The 26,532-nt window shown below is 37.3% G+C and overlaps 1 protein-coding gene across 1 annotated transcript in view; it reads left to right on the forward strand.

Annotated features, from left to right (window-relative positions):
- LOC308495583 (ankyrin repeat domain-containing protein 26-like) overlaps positions 1-16,709 on the forward strand; it is a gene marked incomplete at its 3' end in the record, with an annotated part of 39,233 nt that extends 22,524 nt beyond the window's left edge. The window contains exons 7-12 of the mRNA XM_081080552.1: positions 5,222-5,294; positions 8,297-8,367; positions 9,540-9,677; positions 11,098-12,027; positions 13,367-13,516; positions 16,611-16,709. Coding sequence (XP_080936678.1) covers positions 5,222-5,294; positions 8,297-8,367; positions 9,540-9,677; positions 11,098-12,027; positions 13,367-13,516; positions 16,611-16,709 — 1,461 coding nt within the window. The remainder of the gene's footprint in view (positions 1-5,221; positions 5,295-8,296; positions 8,368-9,539; positions 9,678-11,097; positions 12,028-13,366; positions 13,517-16,610) is intronic.
- Between the last annotated feature and the right edge of the window lie 9,823 nt (positions 16,710-26,532).

Raw genomic sequence — 26,532 nt, forward strand, 5'->3', positions numbered from 1 at the left:
TAATATTCTCTCCATGTCCTAACCCTTTGGAATTTTAATTATGATATGTTTTGGTGTGGACCTGTTTGGGTTCATTTTGTTTGGAACTCTTTGTGTTTCCTACGCTTGTGTGTCTATCTCCTTCTCCAGGTTAGGAAAGGTTTCCATCATTGTGTATTCCAATAGGTTTTCAATTCCTGCTCTCTCTCTCTCTTCTCCTTTAGATAGCCTTACGTATGTTGTTACACCTGATATTGTCTCAGACATCCCTTAAAGCACTTTCTGTTTTATTTATATTTTTATATTCATTTTTTCTCTGTTCTGATTGGGTGTTTGTGCTACCTTGTCTACCAAATCACTATTGAACCTCTGCTTCACCAAATGTGGTGCTGATTCCATCTATAAATTATTCATTTCAGATATTGTATTTTTCATTTCAGACTTTTTTTAAACGATTTCTGTGTCCTTTTTATGTTTGCTGTCTCTCCGTTGAAGTTTTACTTACTTTGTCTATTCTTCCCCTAATTTCATCTAGCATCCCTATAATCAGTATTTTGAACTCTGTATCTGGTATATTGCTTGTCTCCGTTTGGTTTACCTCTTTTTCTAGAGTTTTATCCTGTTCTTTCATTAGAGAAATGTTTCTTTCTCTCCTTTTTTCACTGCCTCTCTGTGTTTGTTTCTCTGTATTCTGTAGATCTGCTAATTCTCCTCGTCTTGACAGTATTGCCTTACATACCAGGTGTCGTGTGGGGCCCAGTGGTACAGTCTCCCCGGTCACCTGAGCCGGGTGCTCCAGAAGCTCGTGTGGGTGGTGTGTGCCCTCCTGTTGTACTTGAGCCTTATTGCTGTTGGCACATCTGGGTGTGGAATTGACCCTCAGGACGACTGGCTGTGACTACAGTAGATGAACCCCTGTGTGTGGGCTGACCCCACAGAGTGAGATCGGCTGTAGCAGGGCTCCCGTGTCTGCTCAGTCCATGGATTGGGCGTGTCATTATGGAGCTATTTTGGTGATGTTCTGGTGTTGCTGAAACTGATCCCCAGGTGTGTTGGATTTGGGGCCTCTTGGGAGGGGCTGTGGGGCAGGCCCAAGTCAGCTGCTGTTGTGCCCAACCAGGAGCCACCTAGGGGAAGCTACAAAGTGACCTATTGTTGGCAGCTGCCTTTGTGGGTTTGGAGGCACCGGGGAGAGGCTATGCTGTGACACAAGACAGGCTGATGGATAGGATCCTAGAAAGAAACGGAAGTCCTCAATATCATAAATTGCAGCCCGAGTGGCTGTTGTAAACTAGAATTGTGATGATGCAACACCTCTGCTTCCTGAGTGACTCCCCATTACGTGAGGGTAGAATTCATCTGCTAGCATAACATGTGCCTTCTTTGATTTGGTTCTGATTCTGCAGTTGTCTCTCCATCCCTTTCTCAGAGTTCCAGGCTTACCTCATTCCTTTGCTGCCCTCACTTACAATATGTTGTTTCACACCTCCGGCTTTTGCTCCTGCTGCCCTTCTGGAATCCCCTTCATGCCTTCCCTCAGCACCTTGTATAACTTTCAAGATGCAGCCCTATCTTTGCAGTATCTGCTGAGCTTCCCTTATACAACGGATTGTCGTCTCTTTTGTGCCCTTACTATACTTTATTCACGTCAGGTGTCGAAGTGGAGAGCGGTACTTTTCTGTTGTTATTTTTCATGTATTATACTCCTACTAGAATGTAGGACAAAATGTTTCATTTCTATTTCCAGCTTCCCCTGGGTCTGTGCCTATGACGGCTACAGTAAAGTTTTCTTGTCTTACCTACGGATGGACTGAGTGAGTGAGTCAATGAGTAAATGAATAGGATGTTTTCTGAAGTTGGGTTTTTCTTTTCTTTTTTCTTTCTTTTTTTAATAGAAAGAAGCAACCAAGCCAGCCATTCGAAAAAGAGAAAATCGTGTGGATATTATTGAAAGTGCTCCACAAGACCAAGCAAACAATGGTAATTTGACTTGTGTTGATGGAGCACACCAGAATAATATAAGTGGTAATTTAGTGACTATCTATGAATTCTTTCTAGCTTAAGCTCTGCTATAAAGAAATCTAACATGTGTCGATCCAAATGTGATATTCATTTCTTTTAAGCATTTTTTCCTATCTTTTGGGCAAAAGTATCCCCACTACTAACAACTGCTTCTTCTTGCAAATGCTTCGTTCCCCTGAATTCTTTTCTGCTATTACTTTTATGGAAATAAGCACGACTGAATGTGTACTTAAAATGCATAGTAATATATGTTCACATTAATGTACCTGTGACTACATTTTATAGTTATAAAGTCATCATTAGGATTAGGACAAGATGAAGATGAAGAATCACCTTGGGATTCTGAGGTACTGTCTTACACTATTATTATTATCATTACTATTTTAAATATCACCATTGAGTGATGTTAAAATGAAAAAGGTATGCTTTGACTTTACTTTCTCGCCTCTGCATTTCCTCATACAAATCATTTTTTATGGTTTATCCTATAATGAATAAACTAGCTATGTGCGTAATATAATAAGACAGCGTAGTACAATTCTGCTAACTTGCAAGTGTCACTTAAGAAAGTCAGTGTGGAATAGCATAAAACACTAAGGCTTCCAAGTCATAAGGAATCAGTTTGGGTTGTGAAGTTAAGTTCACCTAAAAGCTAAAGAATTATTCCCGGTCAACCTATGCCCAAATGCATGACTCTGTGGTTTTTGTAGATGCGCAAATGTCCTAATGAGTCAGAAAGAAAGATTTTGGATTGTAGGGTGTTTATTTTTTAATAATTTGGAACTTGAAAAGATAATGCCTGGGACATCAAAGTATTATTATATTTGTAATGTCGAATAGATCTGCAAGAAACCGTTCCAATGAAAAAAGACCATAGTGAATAGTAATAATACGTAGGATTATACTAACAGTAATCAGCTGAGCGCTGTTTTAATACAGGACAACTGTCTTGTTCAGTTAAAATAGCATGCATTGAGTGTCTTGATGGCAACCATACTTGTAGTAATAGAAGTACAAAGTAATGATGAGCTGATGCGAGGTGACAGCTGTGGAAAGAGATAAGAAAGGTGTGATCTTCTGATACAGGCAACTGCAGCCTACTGGTCTAGACACTGTGTTTGAGGAAAGAACAGAATGGAATCCTGGATGGGTAACTCAATAGCTACAGAATCCTGGGAATAGTATAAAACACGTAGGCTTCCAAGTCATAAGGAATCGGTTTGGGTTGTGAAGTTAACTTTACCTAAAAATTAAAGTTATTCCAGTTCGAACTATGCCCAAATGCATGACTTTGTGGTTTTTGTGGATGTGTAAATATCCTAATGAAATTCAGAAAGAATTTGGATAGTAGGGTTTGTTTGTAACTTGGAACTAGGAAACATAATGTCTGGGATATCAAAGTATCATTATATTTGTATTGTCAAATAGGTCCGCAAGGACATTTTCTACAGTAGGAAAAGCCTGGTGAATACTAATAATATGTTGGATTACACTAACAACAATTTGGCTGAGTGCTGCTTTAATATGTAACAACTGTCGTGTTCAGTTAAAATAGCAAGCATTGAGTAACTTGATGGCGACCGTACTCGTAGTACTAGAAGTACAATGTAATGATGAGCCAATGTGAGATGACAGCTGTTGAAAGATATAAGAAAGGTGTGATCCTCTGATATAGGCAACTGCAGCCTACTGGTGTAGGCACTGTGTTTGACGATAAGAACACACTAGAATCCTGGATCGGTCACTTACTAGCTGTGGGATCTTGGGGAAACTTCTTTTTAACCTGTCGGATGTCAGTGACCTCATTTGTCGTAATGGTACTTATGCCTACCTTTCAGTATGTGGAATGAACTAATGTGGTAACAAATGTGAAAACACTTTGCGAAGTGTAAAGGGAGCTATAGAAATATAAAATCAATGATCACAGTGGGCCGTAGTGACTTACTAAATGGTGAGGACACTTTCTGTAAACCTGAAGGACAATCAAATGGCAGTAGTGTCAAGAATAGAGTGGAAAAGTTAGAAGGGGCATGTGGATTTCTAATCTGGGGGATGCTAAACTTCAGGAGACTGTGATAGGCGATACCCTGTAGATGTGTAGTGTTTCGGTACTTGAGGCTCTGTTGGTGCGAGCTCAGTGTTTCACCTTGAGTAAATTTCTAGTTAGATACCAGCTTTGTGCTGGGCAGTTAGACACTGAATGGGGAAGTTCAGGGGTTCAGCTGTAGCTGTAGGAGCAGAAAAACAAATGAACAGTCCATTGTAAGTCACTATATCTGGGTCATTTAAAGAGAATGGAGAATGCTGGGTTAGAGAATATTGTCATGGGGGGGGGCACGGTTGTAGTTGGAATAGGAGTGGGAGTGCAGTTTCGGTGGTCAGGAAAGATCTTTCTGAGGGTGACAAAAACGGCCAAGTGAAGCATGAGAAGGAGCCAGTCATGTGAAGATCTAGGAGCAAAACCTGCTGGGCAGAGACAACAATGGATCACATCTGTTCATCATTTCATTCTAATGTCTTGGAATGGCCACCAAGCAGGAAGTGGGGTAACCATCATCAAACTGTTTTCATATTTGTTGTTTTGGGTGGAAAAGAAATAAAATGTGCATAGTAAGTGTCTGGTACATTTCAGATGACTATAATAAATAAATGTTCTTATTTTTCCCTGATTAGAAATTATTATACTTTTTTGAAAAGTTGCATAACTATATATAACATTTTCCCTATCATTTATTGAAACACAATTTAATGAAAAGTTTTTCTTATCTCTTTGCCACTTGGTTCAATCATGTTTTTCTATCAAATTTTTTGTCCAATAAGAGTTCGGTTTTTCCTAGCTCTTGTTGACATAGATGAAGTAGGTTCTAAAATGTTCTGTCTAAACTCAACTGGACATACACCAAGGGTTCTTACCATGTCAAGCAAGTATCTTGTTTTAACACTAAAAAACAAATCTGTCATTAGAAATATTTAACAGTTATATCAAGTACACTTATCAAAGTATTAGGTTGTTGTGAAAGTAATTGAGGTTTAAAAGGTTAAAAAAAATTGCAAATCTGCAATTACGTTTGCACGAACCTAATATATGCTTAAACACATATTTTTCAAAAAATCCTTTTCTTGGAGGTGATAACTTTAACATTTTCATCCTGAATTATTAACTAGAGATGGTGTGAAGTGTCCATTAATTACTAATCATCTTGTTTCCTAACCCCTTCAGCCGAGCATTGAAGTGGAAGATCCTGTTCCTAACAGAGCTGTAGGAATGGACGATGTGCAACCCTTCAGACCAGGTACACTGTGTAATACCAATTTAATTTTGGGAAGGAGTACGCAAGGACATTTGACGTGCTCACAGTCTTCTATTCAGACTTACTTTCCTTTGTTACAAATTTAATTGAAGTATTTCACATAAACAACGTGATGTCATTGTTGGTATCGATGTTTGAGAAAAAAGACATCGACAGGAATAAGAAAACAAGATTTTAAAAGGGTGACTTCACTAAAATGTTTCTCCTCTTGTTTCGATATCCTAAATGTCCCAGTTTGGAACCCCTGTACTTAATAGGGGTTCTCAGAGGTTAATAATCAAACTGGAAGATACTTCCAGCGTTTCAAATGGTCATTTGAATTTTGACGTTTACCCAAGTAAGCCTCAGTTGCTACCATGTCATTTGTGTTTTAACTTTACTTCCTCTTAGTGTTGTGACACTGATGGTCTTAAGCCAACCAGATGTTCTGCTGAGCAGACACTGGCTATGTGTGTACGTGCGCCTATGGTGTCTTCGATTATTAAAAATGGGAGAAGTAATTAATGATAATGAATATTTGGTAGACACAATCTTTGAAAAAAGGCATTCTGAAGCTTTTGTGCCTTGGGATGCTTTTATGCTATTAAAAATTATTGAGAATTCCAAAGAATATTTTTAAGTCGGTAGTCTCCATAGAAAGTTACAATATTAGAAATAAAAACTGAACAATTTAAAATACGAGCACACACAGTCATGCATTGCGTGAGCCATTGGAGCTACGACCCAGTAACCATAGAGCTATGATGTCACCATCAGAGCTGTGATATCACGGCTGTGGAAAACTCTACTGTACACTTAGAAGAGAATGAGAGTGAAAATGGCAAATGACATTCAGTCTTTCTGTGAAAATAGCTTTGACCTTTTCGGGCCCCTCGACTGACAGACCTTGGGACTTCACGGATTCTCACATGACATTGGAAACCACCGTTTTAAATGATGTACGGGCTTCCTGGATGTGAAGTGATAAAAGAGGCTTTAAAGCTTCACTTCTACAGTTGTTGTGGTTTTCTTTCACTTGTCTCATAGATTTAAGCTGAGATTGTGTTTAAAAAGCAAAAGGAAAATGTTTTGTTATGTATTTGTTTTCTGTCTCATGGTGCCCTGTACTCTTTGGAGCTCATGGGGACCCAGTTTGATCCCATTTTTCCTTGGAAACAATAAGGTCGCCCAGGACTGTAATTTGTCATATGAATATCTATTTATCTAAGGTTTAAAAACGAATTCTGAAGATATTGGAGCATTTAGAAAAGACCATTTTCTTATAATAAATAGTTTCTTATTTGAAGTAGTACGATTCATTAAAAGTTTTTGTAAACCCATGTTTGTCATGCATATTTAAACTTAAGTGGTTACACATAACTTTTGACAGTAACAAAAAAAAGCATACCCTGCACCATCTTAACTATTAAGAAGGAAATATTTAATTGGAAACACATTATGTAATAGAAATTGCTGCGTGACAATAGTTAATTAAACTTACCTATGTAAATGGCAAGTGTAGGACACCTAAAATAAAATGTATTCTGAAGGAATAGTGTGTTTGGGGGAAAAGAGGACGTGTGACTGCTTCTCTGAAAAAGGAAGTTTTACAAGATAGTCAACTTTGTGTTATTTTTACATCCTGATAAATGAAAACTTAATCCCAGAATTCAGATTGGGATTCTACTTCTTTGACCTCCAATCATGAAACTGGTCAAAGATGCAGGGATTGGAAAGTTGGTGATAAAAGGCCATTTGCATCACACTCCATGAGCAAAACTCTGTCAGCATCCACAGAGTTTGGACAGATGACCGTAATAGATAAACTAGAGACTCAGATTGTAGGTGTGTTTCTGTTATGTAATTATAGGCTCCATGACTTGAGTGAATCACAGCTACCAGAAAACAGAGAAAGCAAAGAAGGAAATAAAGAAACAGAAAGTGTTCAACTCTAGCCCACCTCTATGTAGGTTGATCGTAGTTCTGACTTTCCAATAGTCATTTTGTGGCAAAATCTACTTCATGTTTACTCTGTTTATGGAACTTAACAGCCAAACAGAATGACTTTTAGCAAGACATTGGCATTCTTCCTGAACCACAATAACATATGGAAATAAGAAAGAGAATGAGGTGAAAGCGTGATTTCCTTTAGGCTAGTATTTAGCATACTCTGGGGAGTGGGCAGCAGAATTATACTTAGAACATTAGGACCAGATGGGAAAACTTCATAAAGATCTAAAGGTTGCCTAGTGAAACAAAACATAGTTTCTTAGCTTTAGTTTTATATTCTGAATTCAAAAGTATCAGTTAAAACTGTATGTATTGTAAATGAAAAAGCACCTTCCGAAACCAACAATCAAATATTTCTTGGATTTTCTATGGCTTTATATATTTTAGAATTGACTTTCCCAGCAGTGATGGGAATCTCAGCTGTGTCCGCAGTCTGTCTCCTCTTCTCTGTCTTCTTCCTTAAACCCCAGTGCTGAATCCTCAAAGGTGAAAAGAAATTTTCAGAATAGTAGAGGAAAACATTTCAGATATAAGGAAGGGTGTACACTGATAAATGCATCAGAAGTAAGTCATTCCGGAAACAATGAATGACATTGCAGTTGAATCTTAGGGTGTTGTTCAAAAGGTATATTACGAGGTAGAGAACAGAGTATATAGTGCAACTCGATGTGTTTGTACTGCATTTCTAAATTGTAGGGTTTTTTTCTGATTGTTTTTCTATCGATGTTCATTGAATGAATTTGTGGATGAATTTTTGACATGTTTGTATGCCTTTCACTTTGTGACATCTCATATTTCCCAAATGGTTTGTTAGCTAATTAGAAGTGTTAGCTAATTAGAAGTATTTCTTAAGTAAAGTAAATATTCAGGAAAAGATGACGCTTAATTTGAAGTCTCAGTTGATAAGATGTTATTTTCTGTATTTATAAAGATTATAGCTTTTATCTAATTGTTCTAAGTAGTTCGTTTTAACTAATACATAGATTTGTCAGCAGGACAACACCTAGGAATGACATCAGAGGAAGGACAAGCGAGGCTTGATGGAAACGAAAAGAACTACACACATGTATGTGAAATTTAATTTTAAATTTCTAGTATAATATGGTTTTCTGTGCTTTAATAATATAATAGAGTCCAATTGAAATTACCTTCCATGCTAGCCTTTTAGAGTCAAAAGGTCATAACTGAATGATATTTATAACATTTGAACTAGTTACAAAACTTAAAATGTTGTTAGAATCTATAGATATTCATAGCTCAACTTTATCTTTGGATTGAGGCAAAAAAAATAATAATAAAGTCCTGAATGTTGTTTGCTCCTTTAATTTTTATAACTCCCTTAAATAAAAAAGAAAGTAACATCAAATACTGAATCACATGATGAGACAGTTGAAATTATGAACCATGTAAAAATGATGGCCACTGATTCAGGCTCACGTGAAAGGAGTCATGATTTTCAGGGGTTCAAAATGTGCAGTTCCGTATGGCTGGTCACTAAGGCCAAGGTTAGAGATGGATTCTTCCTTGTGACCTCTGTGTAATGGACTCTGCGTCTACATTCAGGGAGAGAATGGGGTCATGCACTCAACTCAACTGCTTTTTAAGAGAATCACATCTTCTCAGGATGGGACCTTTGGTTGTTAGGACACAAACAGTAACTTTCTAATATCTTTTCTTTCAGTGTAGGAAATCAGTAAATATGATTTAATTTTTTGTCTGCTCTTACTAGTGGGTATTGAATAAGTTAGAATTGGATGCAACAGATAATTATATCAATGTATAACACGATGTGTAACACTCATAGTGTATAATGTGAATTAATATTTAGGAATTTACTTCTCTTACTGATTGATGTTAATGATGTGGGCTTCTAATTAAAGTTTGCCTATTCTCCAGTTATTAATCTTTAAAAGATATTCTTAAATTCACTGTAGGGGCTCACTATTTAAGACATGGTGAGGTGAACTATTTTAAATGAGAAAGCCTCTGTGACATTAAAAATCATCTACTGTTTCATTTTTTGGGTGGATTTAACATATAACCAATTGTTTAGTTCAAACAGTGACAAAATTAGTTTTGCGGATTCATGTTTTTCTTCTAATTTAGACTAAGGCAAGTTATTTTTCACTTTCTAATTAAAGTCCGATAATTTGGGAGTAAGTAAACGTAGATTAAGATTTTTAACAGTTAAATTTTAGTTATATTCTAATTTTTCTTTGTTCATATTCGATTCTCTAGGTTGTACAAGAGGAAAACAACACTCAGAGGCCACTTTCCCGAGAACAGGACAACAAAATATTACATGACACAGTTCTGACCAATTGCCTTCAACAACAAAAGGAGACAGAAATAAATCTTAAGAAAATGAATTCTGAGGTATTTTGTTTAGTCATTTTCAAATATGTGTGTATGTACATATTTTAAAAACCAATGTTGTACATATGGGAATTGTAGAGGATTTTAAAAGTGTGTGTGTGTGTGTGTGTGTGTGTGTGTGTGTGTGTGTGTGTATTTTAGGGAGAGTGACATTTTTGGTCCATTGCAATAAATGATATTCTTGATTGAAATCCTTTTATGTCCAACAGTCAAGTAGTGACGTTCCCAATGTGTCATCTAAAGGGGAGGTTTTCAATACTTTTTACAGGGATCGATGAGCTTTCTACAATCTCAAAACTATTGTTACTAATAACAGAAGTTTCAATTTGAGGCAGTGATTTCATCCCCTTGCTGTATTAGTAGAGAGGTCAGTTTTCACTTCCGCTGTTTTTAAGGAGTAGAAGTATAGCCAGTGCAGAGACCATCTTTTAGATCTCATTCTCCTACTTTTGAGAAAAGGAACAATTTGTTCCAAGTAGAGTCCTATTTCAGTGCTAGGAACTTTTGAAGAAAATTGTATGCCATGATGCATACTTAGTGATAATTTATTGGTGAGTGTTTTATTCAAAGAAGTCAGTGTGTTTTCCCCTATTTCTCATTTATTTCTCCTTTAAACATTATGAAAAGGAAACAACACTTAAGCAGCAGCAAATATTTTCTAACAATAATTTTCTATTTTCTAAGAAGAGCTCTATAATTTTTAGCCTATTTACCCTGAGTTTTTTTTGAAATCTAAGGCTTCTTTTGAATTTATATATTTACACTAGAAGAGCAGCAAGCACCCTATTGTAGAGTCCAAAGTCCTGGGAAAAAATCCTGAACTTGCTCATCTTTGTAATCATTCTATTTGAAATTGTGATAACGAAGAGTTCATTGATGTATAAAGAAGTGCTTAGCGTAATGCCTAGATTTATCAGTGATTAGTAGATTTCATCTTACAACTGACTCTGAAAATATTAGAAAAGTAGAATATCTTTTGAGTATTCTTGGGAAAAAAAATTCTAGGAAATGTAATCAGTCCAAATGTATGCAGAGTGAATACTCTTACTGTGGGATAGGTGTATATTCACACGGTGACCTCTATTTTAAAATGTAGTCAGACTTCTTAATCTTCTATTTGATGCCTTCTGGGTTTGCTGCCTTTCCAGTTCTGAGACTCTTAAAATTCTCTGATGATTTTAAAATTCTCTTTTTCACTTTCATGGATTCAGCATCTTATATTATTATTTTTTTAACTTTGGGGAATTTATGCTCGTATAAAGTTGGAGGTTTGGATTCAGCATTGTATTTTTACAGTGGGATATCCACGTACTGCAACCTTTTCATTATATAAACACTTAGGTTCTTCTTTAATTTCAGAGGATATCATGATATGTCATTTCATTGAGTGCTAGCTACAAGTCTCCTTTGTTTTACTTAGGATTCTGAGAGTTACGAAAAAGCAAAAGACATGTTGCATGAAAATCACGTGTTGCAGGATGAAATCGCCATACTAAGACTACAAAGGGACACACTCATAACTCAGAAGCAGGAAATGGAAAAAAAATACTTTGAGGACACTGCAAATGTAAAAGAAAAGAAGGACCGTCTTCAAAAGACAATAAAACAGAATGACGAAACGCTAACAGAAACAGTATTTGAATATAACAGACAGCTTAATGTCCCAACAGCTGAGAATACAATGCTGAACTCTCAACTGGAGAATGAAAGACAAAGCAAAGAAAGATTGAAAACAGAAGCGGAATCCGACCATCATCATGAGTTTAGTAAGCAATTAAGACCCCTACAAAATTCTTTCCAGGAATTAAGAGATAAATGCTTGCATTTCGTGGACAACATCGGGTTTGCTATGTGTAACCTAAAAGAAAACAGTGAGATTCATTCTCAGCAACTTCCTAAAGCTGGAAGTAAATCCAATAGCTTAGACACTGAGCTCCCTCACGCAAGATATGATGTCAGAGAAAGGACATTGGTTTCTGAACCTGTACTGAAAGACCTAAACCAAACTCAGTGTCAAGAGGAGGAAATTGAACACATGAATCAAAGGGAACCAGAAAAATTGAACCCGTATACTGGAAAGCTGGAATCCCTAAAGGAGGAAAGATCTGACCTACAGAGTGGAAACATGCTTCTTCGAAGGCAACTGGATGATGCATTCCACAAAAGTGACAATAATGAAAAGTCAGGAATGAATATTGAAGAGCAGCTTCAGGGGCTTAGAACAGTGCGTCAAGCTGAATGTGAAAAACAAGATCCAGTGGTGAAAGAGAGCCCTAAGGAGTTAGTCAGCAAATTGAATCACTTGAAAGGAAGAATGTGCCAGTATGAAAACGATAAATCAGAAAGAGAGGTAAGTATCCAGAAAGATAGTTTTCACATTTCCTGAAAGAAAATTCAATGTTCAAATATTTGATGATGGCTAAATGTTGAATCTAGCAGAATATTAAAAATATATAGATTACAAATGTATTTGCTCTAACAGCTTAAAAGCATACATTGTATCCAGCAAACAAAACTTAGACCTGTGAGGTGCTTTACTTTGAGTAAAGGCATTGTGTTGACTATGAAATTTTAAGGTATAAATTGTTATTAGATACATATTGATATGAATGATTTAGTCTTATACTGCTACAATAATAATTTTCATCTTTCTGTTACCACATTGTAATACCATTATGAAGCAGATAAATGGAAATGCTCCTATGCAAACTGAGTTTTTAGAGATAGAGGTTCAATTAAGTGGATTACCTAGAGAGTTAATTCTAGATTTCCCACATGAACTGAAGTGTAGATGCTGTCCCTTTCCCTCAGTAGTTTCTTCCACATTTTAGTTGGTATAATTTTGTTTTTATTCATGTCAATTTGATATAAATTGGAACTATTTCAGTCTCAAATAATGTATTCTTAGGACCTGTGACCTCTTTAAAGGCAGCTAATTTTTCATTAAATCATAATTTGGGACAAATGTGAGGAGTTTTATCAAAACTCTACTTGATTTAATCTTCCCATTGCTATCTATAATTGTCCTTGAATATTTTTACAAATTCATTTTTCTCATCGCAAGGCCCATTTACTATCATTTGGACATAAGTTTGTCCATTTCAAAGAGAATTTAGCAGTCTCTGATTTATTAATTTGGCACTGGGTCTCCATTTTCAGACGAGTGAGGGGAGGCAGGATTCATGTGTAGCAGGAAGGGAGGTCCAGGCCATGAAGACCACTGGAATGAGTTTGCTTTTCTTCTAAGATACAGGAATCTGTTGGAAGGTTGTGAGCAGTGGACTGCATATGTGAGGACCTGTGAAGTCAATTTAAGCCTGTGATAAAAAAAGGGGGAAAACATTCCACAATGTATACTTGACGACCGCTAGTCCCACCGACATACCAATTTCCCCTTGAGATGTCAGTAGATTGTTAAGCTCTGCGGCTTCATCAGGGGAAGTGGAGAGTGGGGCTGAATCTGTTGTTCAAGTAACCTTCGTAATAGTGAGTGGGCAGCAGGATAACACCTTCTGTGTCTTACCCAGATTCAGTAGACAGAATTGTGTCCAAAAGAAGAAAACAAGGTGAACTGATGCATGGGGTGATCTTTTTCGAGTTACATATTATATTAATATGTTAGAGTTAGCAAATTTTAACATAATTTAATAGATGTGATTATAAGATCACTAACAGAATCATCTTTCTAGATGCTTGGGAGACGATTTCAACAAGAGCTACCTGACTCCACAAAAAAACTGTCTATGTCAGAGGCTTCACTGGAGGATAGATCACGTTACCGTATGAATTCAGAAGCTGAGACACAGGATTTCAAGACATTAGAGCATATCAGGAGTCAGGTATGTGTGAAATGTAACCTGTCAACAGTTCATCTATAGTTGATTAATATAAAGTGTTTTAAGACCCTGATTTTCAAGGGCAGCTTTCTTTTGTGTTTTCGGTGTAATTAATTTATTATAATTTTATTATCTTTATAATGCACTTCTTCCTTAAACTCTGGCTTCCATCCTGCTATTTGCAACGTATGTTTTTTCTTATATCTATACCCTTGGTAACGTTGAGAAATAGGCAGCATTCCTCATAGAAATCGAGAGACTTTCTTCCTACTAAACAATATTTTGTAGTGATATCTCCATTACCAGGATGAAGCAGCCATTTAAAATCAGAAGATAATGCTTACTAGAACGATTCAGAAATTTGTCTTATTTCTTATCATCACTTTTGTAAATGGTTACAGCATTGGTATATATTTCATGGACTTCAAACTAACTTGTACAGAAAGTTCAGTATACAAACCAGTTGAAGTAGGCATTTCCTTCATTTTGTTTTCATTTTTGAAATATTGTAAAAGTGTAGAAATATGTTGATCATTATAGTATGCACACCCACAATAGAGAATTAAGAAAATAATCCAGATTCACTATATTTGTGTGTTTTTTAATCTTCATTGGGATGCAATCCCCATATCATATTTCACCATTTAAAATATACAATTCAATATCTCTTGTTACATTCAGAGAGATGTGGAACTATCACCACAATTATAGAACATTTCCATTACCCCCAAAAGAAACCCCACATCCCTTAGCTGTCACCCTATCTTCCTGTCTCTCCCAGCCTCAGGCAACCACCAATCTACTTTCTGTCTCTGTAGATTTGCCTACTTTGGATATTTCATGTAAATGGAATCACACGATGTGAGGTCCCTTGTGACTCGCTTCTTTCACGTAACATCACGTTTCCAGGGTTCCACCGTGTTGTAGCACACATCAGTTGTGAGCTATTTCTTCCTATTGCCCAATGTTGCTTCACCTTGTGGACAAAATACTTACCCATTCATCAGCTGATGGAACTTTGTGTTGTTTCCACTTTTTGGCTGTTAATAATTCTGCTATGAACACGAGTTTACAAGTTATGGTGGGAGCCAGTGTTTTGATTTCCCTGCCCCCGGATTTCTGGCTCCCAATCTGGCCTCTCCATGAAGCTTTCTCTGACTGTTTGAACTCTCATTGAACCCGTGTTCCTCAGCACTTGTCGGATAGTCTGTGCAGAGCAATCAAGCCCTAAATTTGACATAGTTTCAATTTTTCATGAGAGAGAATTCTGTCTTTCTAAGTATAAGTTTGTCTAAGGGGAAATAGTATTTGATGTGATGGCACCTATCCTTGCATAAATTGAAAATGTTTTCTTCAACAGTTGTTAGGATAAAATTAAATATTTTATACCAAACCAATACTTCCCCTTGGAGACATTGATATAATTAAACTTTTATTCTGAAAATATTTCTCACAATTATATATAAAACTGAAAGCACATCTCCAATAGAAAATTGTTCAGTGAAATGCTCATGTTCCCCCTGTCCATAAAAATAAAAAACTAAAATAAAAGGGAGCCAGCCCTTCCTGTCTGCAGCCAGCCAGGGTGTACAGGTCGATAGCACATTCTAACTACAGCTCGGAGGACGGCTTTTCTGATCTGCCAGAGCGTGCTGCTTCCATCTGCTCCTCTGAGTTCTGACACATCCCCACAGAACCAGTTGCTGGGAAGGAATTGATTTGGAAAGTTGGCTTTAGCACTAGAGTCCGTTATTTCCATATCAGTGGCTTTACCCTGCCTCTCACGGTCATATAAATTGTATGCTCAATCCAGGAGGTGGTATTTGCATTGTAGTCCATACTCATTATGGACTACACTGAGTGTACATAGGAACGTATACATTATTACAAGCAGAGAAAATGTACTGTTGGCTCTTGGAATTGGTAAAAGGATTTTAGTACTGGGGTTATATTCTGGGCTTAATGCTCCCCATTTTTTGACATTGCTGATAGTTTGATGAATGATTTCAGTGTAACTGGTGTAAGAGACCACTTCCATTCGCATCCCATCTGTGTAAAATATCAAATTTTATTAGAACCTAAAATACAGCAACAATAATGCTAACTGCAAACCCTTTGATTTTACTGTGTGCCATGTCCTTTTCTATTACATATGTTCCCTAATTTAATCTTCCCAATATCCCAGTGAGGTAGATGCCACTATTGTCTCATTTTATACATGAAGAAACTGAGACCCAAAAAATTTAAGTATTTTGCTCAAGGTCACCCAGCTAATAACTGGTGGACTTGGGATAAAAACCCAGGCATTTGGGCTCTTATTTAGTTACTGCCCCTCAAACTATTCCATGACTATCTGACTGCCCCCAAGAGTAGCCTGTTAACTTTCATAATCACTGGACTAGCCTGGTAATTCACTTATGTGAATATTTAAAATTAGAGTTGATGGGATGCTTGGAATACAGTATGTTTGATTTCTTGGGTATTTGTACCACAAGGTATGATAATTGTGAGAACTCATTCAAGAAAAAGTGCTCCATACCTCGTTGCTGACTATCACTGCGGTCACAAAGCTCCCTTTGGGAAGCTCTGCACCAATGCCACCGCCTAGTTCACAGTTCAAAGCATTTCTGGAACTCTTTTTCTGGAATGGCCATCATTGCTGTCATCATATTACCCTTGATGTCCTGAATGTCATCAAATAGTCTTCCTTTCCATATTTTCTTTATCTTTGGATAATGACATATTTAGTCACTGGGGACCAGATCAGGTGAGTAGGGAGGGTATTGCAATACAGTTATTTGTTTACAGGCTAAAAACTCCCTCAGACACAGTGCCCTGTGAGCTGGTGCATTGTCGTGATGCAAGAGCAATGAGTCGTTGGCTAAAAGTTCAGGTCGTCTTAACTTTTTCACACAATCTTTTAAGCAATTCCAAAGAGTAAACTTGGTTAACTGTGTGTCCAGTTGGTAGAAATTCATAATGAACAGTCCCTCACATATATATAAAAAAAGGGGAGCAACATCATTGCAACAGGTTTGCGAACTTAATTGTCAGATGTCATAGATCATCAGTAAACATAACTTTTTCTTTATTTTAGCTGCAAGAAGCAGGAGCTCGACATCCAGAGGATGCACGATGCACTGAGAAGATGCAAGATCACGTGCAAAAGTATAAGTTAAAGCAGCACAGAAAATAACTTGAGTATTTATAAAGCAGATGTGTAGTGTAGTATGACCATTAGATCAGTTATAACAATAAACACATGAGTGTGAAGCTGGGTCAAAATGTCAGCTTTGAGCTACCTTGAAAAGAATAATTTGTGTACATTATCTCTAATTTTGCACATTATGCAAAATTCACAACTAGAAAAATAGCACAATTGCCAAATCATGCGCTTTTCAAATTGTAAGATTTTATGTAGTTGCACCATAGATATTTGTTCAGTGATTATGTGGTATGCTTTAAAGTCAATGTGTGAGAATAATTATGTCAAAATATTCACTTTAGGCTTGAAGCTGAAAATACTGACCTAATACTGATAATTCAAAAGCTAATGGGCATAATCGAACAACTTCACAGGCACCTGTCAGGTACAAGTTTGGTAAGTGAATCTCTTCATTTCTGTCATACTGCAAAGGAATTTCTATGTCTGTCATAGTACCATATAAGGATATTTTAGACAATAAGAACAGTCTCATTAATAAAAGTACTGTATTCATGTTGATACTACTTGCTGGGAGTAACGTAATTCCTCTCCACAGAGAAAGAAATCTCAGTTCATAAAATTAATGATTTTTGTAGTAAGATTTTTATAGAAAAAGATTGTGATAGTCTAAAGGCAACATTTGACATACACCATGTTTCAATTATCCTTTCGTTTGTCCAACATTTGGGTTTTTCCAACTGTTGGCTATTGCTATTTATGCTGCCACAAACATCGGACTACAAATATCTGTTTGAGTCCAGGCATTTGAGTAATGATTTGATCCAGAATTCTAAATTTCCCTTGAAATCTAAACCCTTTAGTGAGATTTGGAGAATGAATTACTTTTAATGTTCTAATTTGTTTTCTTCATCATTAACGAATACTGGGTCATTAGGCAAATGTTTCCTGAAAAGAATATACTTTTCTCCTTGTTGGATTTTGAAAAAGAAAAGAGATGCCAGTGTAAAAGTAGAAATGAATGCCCAATCAAGTCCTTACATAGTAACATAGTGCTTCTAGCTTTGCAAGTTTAGAAACTAATCTTTTTCCACTCACTTGAGTTAATCATACGCTTTTAAAGATTGAACAGTTCGATGTCAGAAAAGATTGATGTGTCATCCAGGATGACAATTTCCTGATGGACAGTGAAAAACGTGTCACTATCTTTCCTAAGCAGAGCAACATTCCTCTGCCATCCTCCTGTCCTCTGTAGGAGAGGCTCCCTAGGATTTCTCATCATAAGATCGCATTGTGACCCCTGAGGTGGACCAATGACATAGATGTACCTTCCAGCTGGTGTCTTTCAGTCACAGTAGCCAGGTCTAAGCAATTTCATTAGACAGTCATGCCCATCAAGGGAAACAGAAGATTGTTCTGATGGTCCTTCTTGTGGCCAAAGAAACTTTGAAAAAAAATTTTTGTCTAGACTTCTTGTCAATTAAGTCACATTATGTTGCTAACATACTTTTCATATGAGTGACATGATAATGTGTTGATAAGGAGTCTTACATGAATGTGAGTTCCATGAGTTGTCACATCACAGCTTTATAGAGAAATCTATTATATTAAGGCATCAAAAATTGAAAAATTGGGGATTTGTGGTCAAGATAGCAGAGTAGGTAAATGCCATGCTTGCCTCCTCTCACGACCACATCAAAATTACAACTAAACTACAGAACAATCATCACTGAGCATCACCTGAAGTCTAGCTCAACCAAAGTCGTCCTACCTCTAGGGACATACAGAAGAAGTCACCTCGAGACTGGTAGGAGGAGCAGAAAAACAGAACGAGCTGATGCCAGACCCTTGTGCGACTGTCAGAAGTCTAGAGGGATATCTTGCTTGTCGAGGTCCACTAGGGGTGTGAGACGTCCCAGCTCCACACCAGGCATCCTAGCCCAGGATTCCAATGCTAGAGAGAGATGTCCCCATAGCTTCTGGCTGTGGAAACCACTGGTCATTCTGGTTGGGTGAGATGAAAAGGGTGGCTAGAGTCCCAGTTGATTCTTTTATAGGGCTTGGAATGGGCTTACTAACTGACAGATTCATTTGCCCTGAACTCTAACACTGGGCAGTAGTTCAGGGATATAAGGGGAGGAACTAAGTTTTTTGCCTTTAGGGTGATGGCTGGAGGGGAGCTTCTTCCCACACAGAGGTGCTTGTGGAATCCATTGTTTCTGTACTGATCCATCACCTGTTGCAGTGTGAGACATAGACGGCCTCCATCTCTTGAGTCTACATCAACCTGGCTAACACTGTCCACCCACCCTGGTGATTCCCTGAGAACCTGCCCCACCTAACTTGAGAGCCAACCCAAGCTTCTTCCAGTGACTTTTCCAAAAAAAAAAACATCCTGTCTTGGCTCATGCTGCAGACTTGCCTAAAATCTCTCAAAGGTTCACAAAACCTAAACAAGCGTTATGTGGCCTCAGCTGTCCTTTACTTCTTGCTGTGTAGACCCAAGATGGCACTAATGGAAGCTGGCTATGGTTCATAACTGGAACTCTTGAGGCACCTCCAAAGCCGGTGCAGGTGGCGCCATCTGCATCCTGCTTTGTGGTCAAGCTAGGTGGCCCTCTGCAGGACATAGGCTGCGGCTGAACTAGGCCTGGGGGTGGGCCACTTCTAGGAGTCCCTAGGGCTGACATACCTGGTGGCCATCTTTGGACAGAGCAGGAGCATCACCGCTCTGGTGCCTCCCAGAAAGACACAACCAAAGTGTACACAGGGCAGACACCAGTGCCCTGCTAAAGCAAATCCTGCTCTATAGGGGCAGCCCCTGCAAAAACAGCTCCTCCACTGTAGTCGTGGTCAGTCCTCACAACCACACAGTCTGAGCATCAATCCCTCCCATTGACATGCAAACAGCAGCCAAGGCTGCACTACAACAGGAGAGCACAGAGAACTCACACAAGGGGCAGAGCTGCCGCCCCCGGCTCTGGGTAACAAGGAGGCTGTGCCGCACGGCCCCACAGGACACCTACTATATAAGGCCACTCAGATAGGCCTGGGAGACACAGCAGTCCTACCTCATACACAGAAACATTCAGAAGGAGGGAGCCAACATGGGGAGTCAAAGAAACATGCCAACTAAAAGAACAGAAGAAACCGCCAGAAAAATACTGAGCAAGATAGAGACAAGCAATCTATCAGATGCAGAGTTCAAAACACTGGTTATTAGGATGCTCAGGGACCTCAAGAAGAACTTCCACTAAGACATAGGAAACATAAAAATGAAGATAGAAAACATAAAAATGAACCAGTCATAAGTAAAGAATAAAATAACTGAAAAAGCGAATGTCTTAGAGGGAATGAAAACTGACTAGATGAAGCAGAGAATCGAATGAGTGATTTAGAAGATACGGTAGCAGAGAATACCCAGTCAGAACAGCAAAAAGAATCCAAAATATGAGGACAGTTTAAGGGACCTCTGAGAATGTCAAGCATACCAACATTATCATATGGGGTACTACGAGAAGAAGAAATGAAGGAATTCGAAATGTACTTGATAATGACTGAGAACTTCCCTAACTTGGTAAAGGAAATGGACATATAAGCCCAGAATTTCAAAGAAGATGAGCCCAAACAGGCCCATACCAAGATACGTCATAATTAAATGCCAAAGTTTATAGGCAAATAAAGACTTTTTAAAACAGCAAGAAAAAAGCGGTTAGTAACCTGTAAAGGAGCACCCATAAGACTAGCAGGTGATTTCTCAAGAGCAACTTTGTAGGCCAGAAGGGATTGGCACAAAATATTCAAAGTGATGAAAGACATGCCTACAACTAAGATTTCTTTACCCAGCAAAGCTATAATTTAGTATCATAGGACAGATCAAGAGCTTTCTGGAGGAAAAAAAAAAAAAAACTGAAGGAGTTCATCAGTACCAAACCAGTATTACAAGGAATATTAGAGGGACTTCTTTAAAAGTAACAAAAAAGGAAGAACAAAAATATCAATCATAAAATAGCAGTAACTACATATCTATGCACAATTACTTTATGTGTAAATAGATTAAATTCTCCAATCAAAACACAGGGTGGCTGAAAGGATAAGAAAATAAGATCCTTACATATGCTCCCTACAACAGACTTGCTTCAGATCAAAAGACACAGAGACTGAAAATAAAGGGATATTTCATGAAAACAAAATAAAATTTAAAAAGCCGAGGGAGCAATACTTGTATCACACAATATAGACTTTTAAACAAAGGCTATCACAAGAGTTGAAGAATGACCCAGATATCCCACTTCAGAGAATTTATCCAAAGAAACCGAAAAATGCCAATTCGAGGCGATGTGTACATCAATATGTTCACTGCAGGATTCTTTACAATGGCCAAGATGGGCATGCAGCCTATCAATGGATGAATGGATAAAGAAGAGATGATACATGTATGCAATGGAATATTGCTTGGCCACAGAAGGAAATGGGCTCTGGCCATCTGTGGCGGTGTGGATGGACCTGGAGGGTACAGTGCTGAGTGGAGTGTGTCAGACCGAGAAAGATGCACTGTGACTGTGCTTCTAAGTGGAATTGAAGAACAGAACAAACAAACAGAAAAAAGTTCATACATACAAAGAACATTTTGTTGGTTGCCAGCTGGAAGGGGGTTTGTGAAGTGGGTTAAAAGGGGAGAGATTAAAAAGTACAAATTGGTTGTTACAAAGTAGTCATGGGGATCCAGGGTATAGTACAAGGAATGTATTAATGATATTGCAATAACAACACATGGCATCAGATGAGTACTAGGTAATTTAGGGTGATAGGTGGGAGAGGAGTTAGGAGCAGGGTGGAAAAGGTGAAGGGGTTAAAAAGTACAAATTGGTAGTTACTAAATAGTCACGGGGATGTAATGTAAAGCATAGGGAATATAGTTAATACTATGACAATAACTATGTATAGTGCCAGGTGGGTACTGGATGAGTCAGGGGAATCAATTTGTTAAATTACTTAAATTCTAACCACTATGCTGTACACCTAAAATTAATATAAAATAATATTGAATGTCAAAAAATTGAAAAATTTGTAAGCACACCCAAAACTGATGAAGCTTATACCAAAATAATGAGGGACGATAGGTTCCTAGGGGAAGTAATTAGGATCTCGACAGAATTATCAGCCACCATAAGGTCTACCCTGTAAATCAAAAGTTTAATTACGACAGGTTTCAACGAATTCGATCAATAGCCCCCCAGGTGAGATAGTACCTGGGTTAAGATATTTGATTCACACAATGTGAGAGGAAGCATCTGGACTGGGAAGAAAGGATAGCTCCAACTGACTTAAGCCTTCAAACAAGATGGTGGAGTGTACTTGCGAAAGGAATTTCAGAACACTTCCATAGGTCAGGTCAGGTCCCAAGGAATAGGAAGTTATTCAATAGAGCAAACAAAAATGGAAAGGCGAATAGTAGATAATGTGAACCTTATGAAAAACGTATGCATTCTGAGAGAAAAACAGGACAAAGTATGCTGGTCAACATCCTAAGGGTGAGGAGCTGCCAAGATCTGAAAATAACGCTATGTTCACAGTCACAGTGATAAGAATCCCCATGAAATGTACCAGATGAGCTGATCCACAGCAAGTCATGGTGTATGAGTGTGTGGTTGAGGGACACTGTCTATGAGGAGCTCCAGGGGAAAAAGGAAAGTACAGATGACCTCAGTAAAGGGGTCAAGGCTGCCACTGTAGATGAGGGAATGTGGTTTGAAGCACTGGGATGTAAGGAACTGAGAGCATTTAAAAAGAGGAAGAGAAAAGGGTCAAGGCCTGACCACCAGGACTGCTGTTTAGAGATGAGTTGGGCTGAGAAGACTATAGAAAGGGTGTGGGCATCCTTATCAGTTGCTGCTGAGAAGTAAAGCAGGACAAGGACTAAAAGAGATGACCCTGAAAAATGTTTTCGCGCAATTATAAGGACAGAAAGTCAGGCTCTCATGTAAAAGAAGAGATTAAGTGGCGAAAATATGGACCTGGGGATGAGACCACATATTAAAGAGGGTTAGAGTCTAAGGAGAAAAACAGGATGACAGAAAAAGTTACAGGAATCAAGAAAAAGTTATGTTTTTACATAATATAGAGAAGATAAACTTTAAAGAGAAAAATATTTACTAGAAAAGGAGAAATTGAAACCTATGGAAGAACGCTTACAGAGAATGAGAGTCTTCATCTGATGCTCATGTCAGATTATCACAATGTAAGGGGGACTGCACAGGAAGTTTTCAAAGATTATCATACGAAAATGTGATTCCATAAACCCTGTAAAATCTTGAAATGTTGATGAAAATGTCTCTGGGAGCATTTCTTGAAACTAAAATGTAAAGAGAACCACTATTTAAATCTATTCTTTAACACTTAGTATTTTTACATGTAAAAGCCTCTGTTTTTAAGAAAGTTTGGCAATTTAAATTCCAGGAAACCAATGATGACACTGTAAAATCCATTTCAGCTGCTTTAAGAAATGTCATTGTTTTTGAACTCTGTCCTTATTGGCATCAGGTCTACAACTACATTTTATACACCTGTGTACACATATTACTCATGAGCTCATGAGGAATCATATTTTAAAGAAAGAAGAGTGAGTCTCTAGATTTTTAAAATTAACTTTCTTTAAAAATGTTTTTCAAAGTCTGAGGATGAAAAGGAACAATTAAAGTACTATGAGAAGTTAGAATCTCTGCAATATAATATGAATCAACAAAAGAAGAAAAATGATGAATTAGAGACAGAGGTTACCAGGTAAGGTTTTAATATTTCAGATCATGTCAACCATTAATTACTATTTCATTATAATTCTTACTTTATGAAAACCTAAGTACAAATGTATTTCATACCTGTAATTTTCATAATTAAACAAGTTATCCTACTTACGAATTTACATCAGAAACTCACAGCACAAACTTGTGTGAATGCCAAAATATTATACCTACTCTTGAATGATTCCTAAAACTATAATGACCGTGTCTTTTGCATATACTGTCAACTGCACTCTTCCTGGTCTCCCTTGAATCTTTATTTCTGCAGGATGTCTGTGCTCTCTTTGGTGATCTTTCCTTCTTTTGGTAGTGTTCTTCCCTTCAGCATTCTAACAGTTTAATGTCTAAAAACCTATCTGTGGTATTGTTTAACAACATCAGAATTGTTATTGATTTGGCTTCTATGTTCTTTCTACTTTTTTTTCAGTTATAAAATATGTCATACATACCAAACCATATGTATGACTTAAAAAAGAATGAGATGAGTAATCATCTCACTCAGATAATAATGGAATCTTTCCCAACGTCTGGGAAGCCCGCACGTGGCTTGCTTTCTGTTTACTTGCTGCTTACTGAATGAAGTTTTTTCTCTGATTCTCCTCAGTGTTTTTTCTCCCATGTCACTGTCTTTCTCTGCATTGTTTTGTATTCTTCTCATTTTGTTAACTTTGTGCTAGCAAAGATCTCTTCGTAAAACAGACTCGAAGAGACTGTGACACATTATCTCTCCAATTTCCTTTCTTCTAAAGCCCTGCCCCTTTCCTTTCCCCTCCACTCAGACTTCAGATTTTTCTTTCCGATTTCTCTTTCTATTTTGAATGATCTCTTGTTGGTACGTACTTTCTTTTCTTCTGGTAGACTGTGGTCAGTAGGCACCGAATGGTATTTTGGTGTCTTTTCAAAACATCCACATATATTATACTTTTCTTCTTCACCTTGGATACTAATCTCTGGTTTATAGCTGATATTTAATATGTTTGATACTAACAATCTTAAGTGGATATTAATAATACTTTAATTATAAGAGCCTTACATTTTTACAATATGAAGTCTGTATCATATGTATCACAATTGTTTTATGTTACTTACCTAAGATTATAATTTAATTAGTATGCTTTCAAACTCTTATACTGGAACAAATAGGAGAGGATCATAATTTATAGATTTGTTTATTTTGTATGATAGACATATCATCTCTTTAAATAATTACTAAACATTTACTCTTAAAGAATTTGACTTACTCGTTTTCTACAATTCTGCAGACTGAAGACCCTCTTTCAGAATACAAGGATGCTACATGACAGTCAAAATGGACAGGTTAGTTTCCTTGGAGATTTAGAACCCAATCAATCTGAAATGGCTATTCAGATGACTAGGTTAAAACAGAAGGTAATTTGTAATCCGTTTGGGACCCAGAAATCACTTAATTTGGGGAAATATAAACCACTCAATGCTTTGAGCAGTACAATATTGATTTCTCTCTTAATTGTACAGACTCAAGCAGTGAAAAATATAGCTTATTTTCTATATCATTTTTCTATAAAAGGGCATACTGTTACCACTCCTATGTCTCAACCCTGGCTAGTGATCTAAAGCCAAGAAGGACACCGTTGCATGACCCCAAAGCACTGGCTCCAATCTTCATTGAGATATAATGAACATAGCATGCAGTTCCATCATTTAAAGTATGCAGTGCAGTGACTTTTAGTGTATTCAAAGCTTTATGCAGTCATCATCACAATCAGTTTTACAACATTTTCATCACCCTGGAAAGTATCTGTGTGCTGTTAGCCTTCACCGTGTGCCAGTCTGCCCTTCCCACTCTTCTTAGCCCTAGGGAACCACTAGTGAACTCGCTGCTCCATATTGTGGTTTTGATGTAGTTTTTTCTGATGACTAATGATGCTGAGCAATCTTTTCCCATGCTTATTATCCATTTGTATAACTTCTTTGAAAAACTGTTGTTTCGATTCCTTTGCCCTTTTAAAATTGCACTGTCTCTTTCTTGTTGAATTGTAAGAGTTCTTTATATATCCTGGATACAAATCGCTTATGAGATATAGGATTTTCAAATATTTCTCCCTTTCATTAGCTTGCCTTTTTAGTCTTTCAATGGTATCCTTTAAAGCACAGAAACATTTTATTTTAATGGAGTCCAGTTAATCTATTTTTTTAAACACTCAATTACGAACTCTTTCATGAAGACATATACCTATGCTTTCTTCTAAGCTTTTATAATTTTAGCTTTTACATTTTGAGATAATTTTTATATCTGGTATGATGTAGAGCTCTAATTTTTTCTTTTGCATGTGGATATCCAGTTGACCCAGTATCATTTGCTCAAAAGACTATTCACATCCAATTGGATTTTTTAGCACCCTTGTCAAAAATCACTCGGCTCTACATATGAGGTTAATTTTCGGATCCTTAATTTTGATTCATTGATCTATAGATCTGTCCTTACGCCATTACCAAATCAAATGTTATGAGAACACTTCCCCAGTCATCTTGCATATTACCAGATGCCTTATGGAATAATAAAATGTCAATGTAGGGGACTACCTTTAATTCCACTTCTGTGGAGATGTTTTGCTTCTGGATGGAGCCTGTGGCCCGCAGACCTTGGTGACCTTATGACATGATGGGATATTAGGCTTACAAAGTCGACTCATTTCTTTTGTTTTCTTCATTCAAAACATTAATCTTTAACCCAGTGCCTCCCTTTCACTCCCATTTCCATCAAATGTCGGTAATAGGATCTGATACTTGGTGGACAACTTTCTTCATTTTGTCTATCTCCTAATCCATAGCCTCTTCCATAGATTTCACTGTCTAGGAAGGAGAAGATGAAACCTGGACCATCTGCTTTCCTTCTTAGAAATCTCTCTAATCCATCATCTTGCAATTGAAAAGTAGATTCTGTTTGACCCGGTTCTTTTCTGAAACACTGGTGCCAATCTTGTTCTTGGCATAGATCCTACATTCTCAGAAACACATTGAGATGCATAGTTGTACCTTTAGCTTCATATATAATTAATGGAATAAATATTTCATCC

This window comes from Rhinolophus hipposideros, assembly GCF_964194185.1.
Source record: "Rhinolophus hipposideros genome assembly, contig: HAP1_SCAFFOLD_73, whole genome shotgun sequence".
Taxonomy (NCBI): domain Eukaryota; kingdom Metazoa; phylum Chordata; class Mammalia; order Chiroptera; family Rhinolophidae; genus Rhinolophus; species Rhinolophus hipposideros.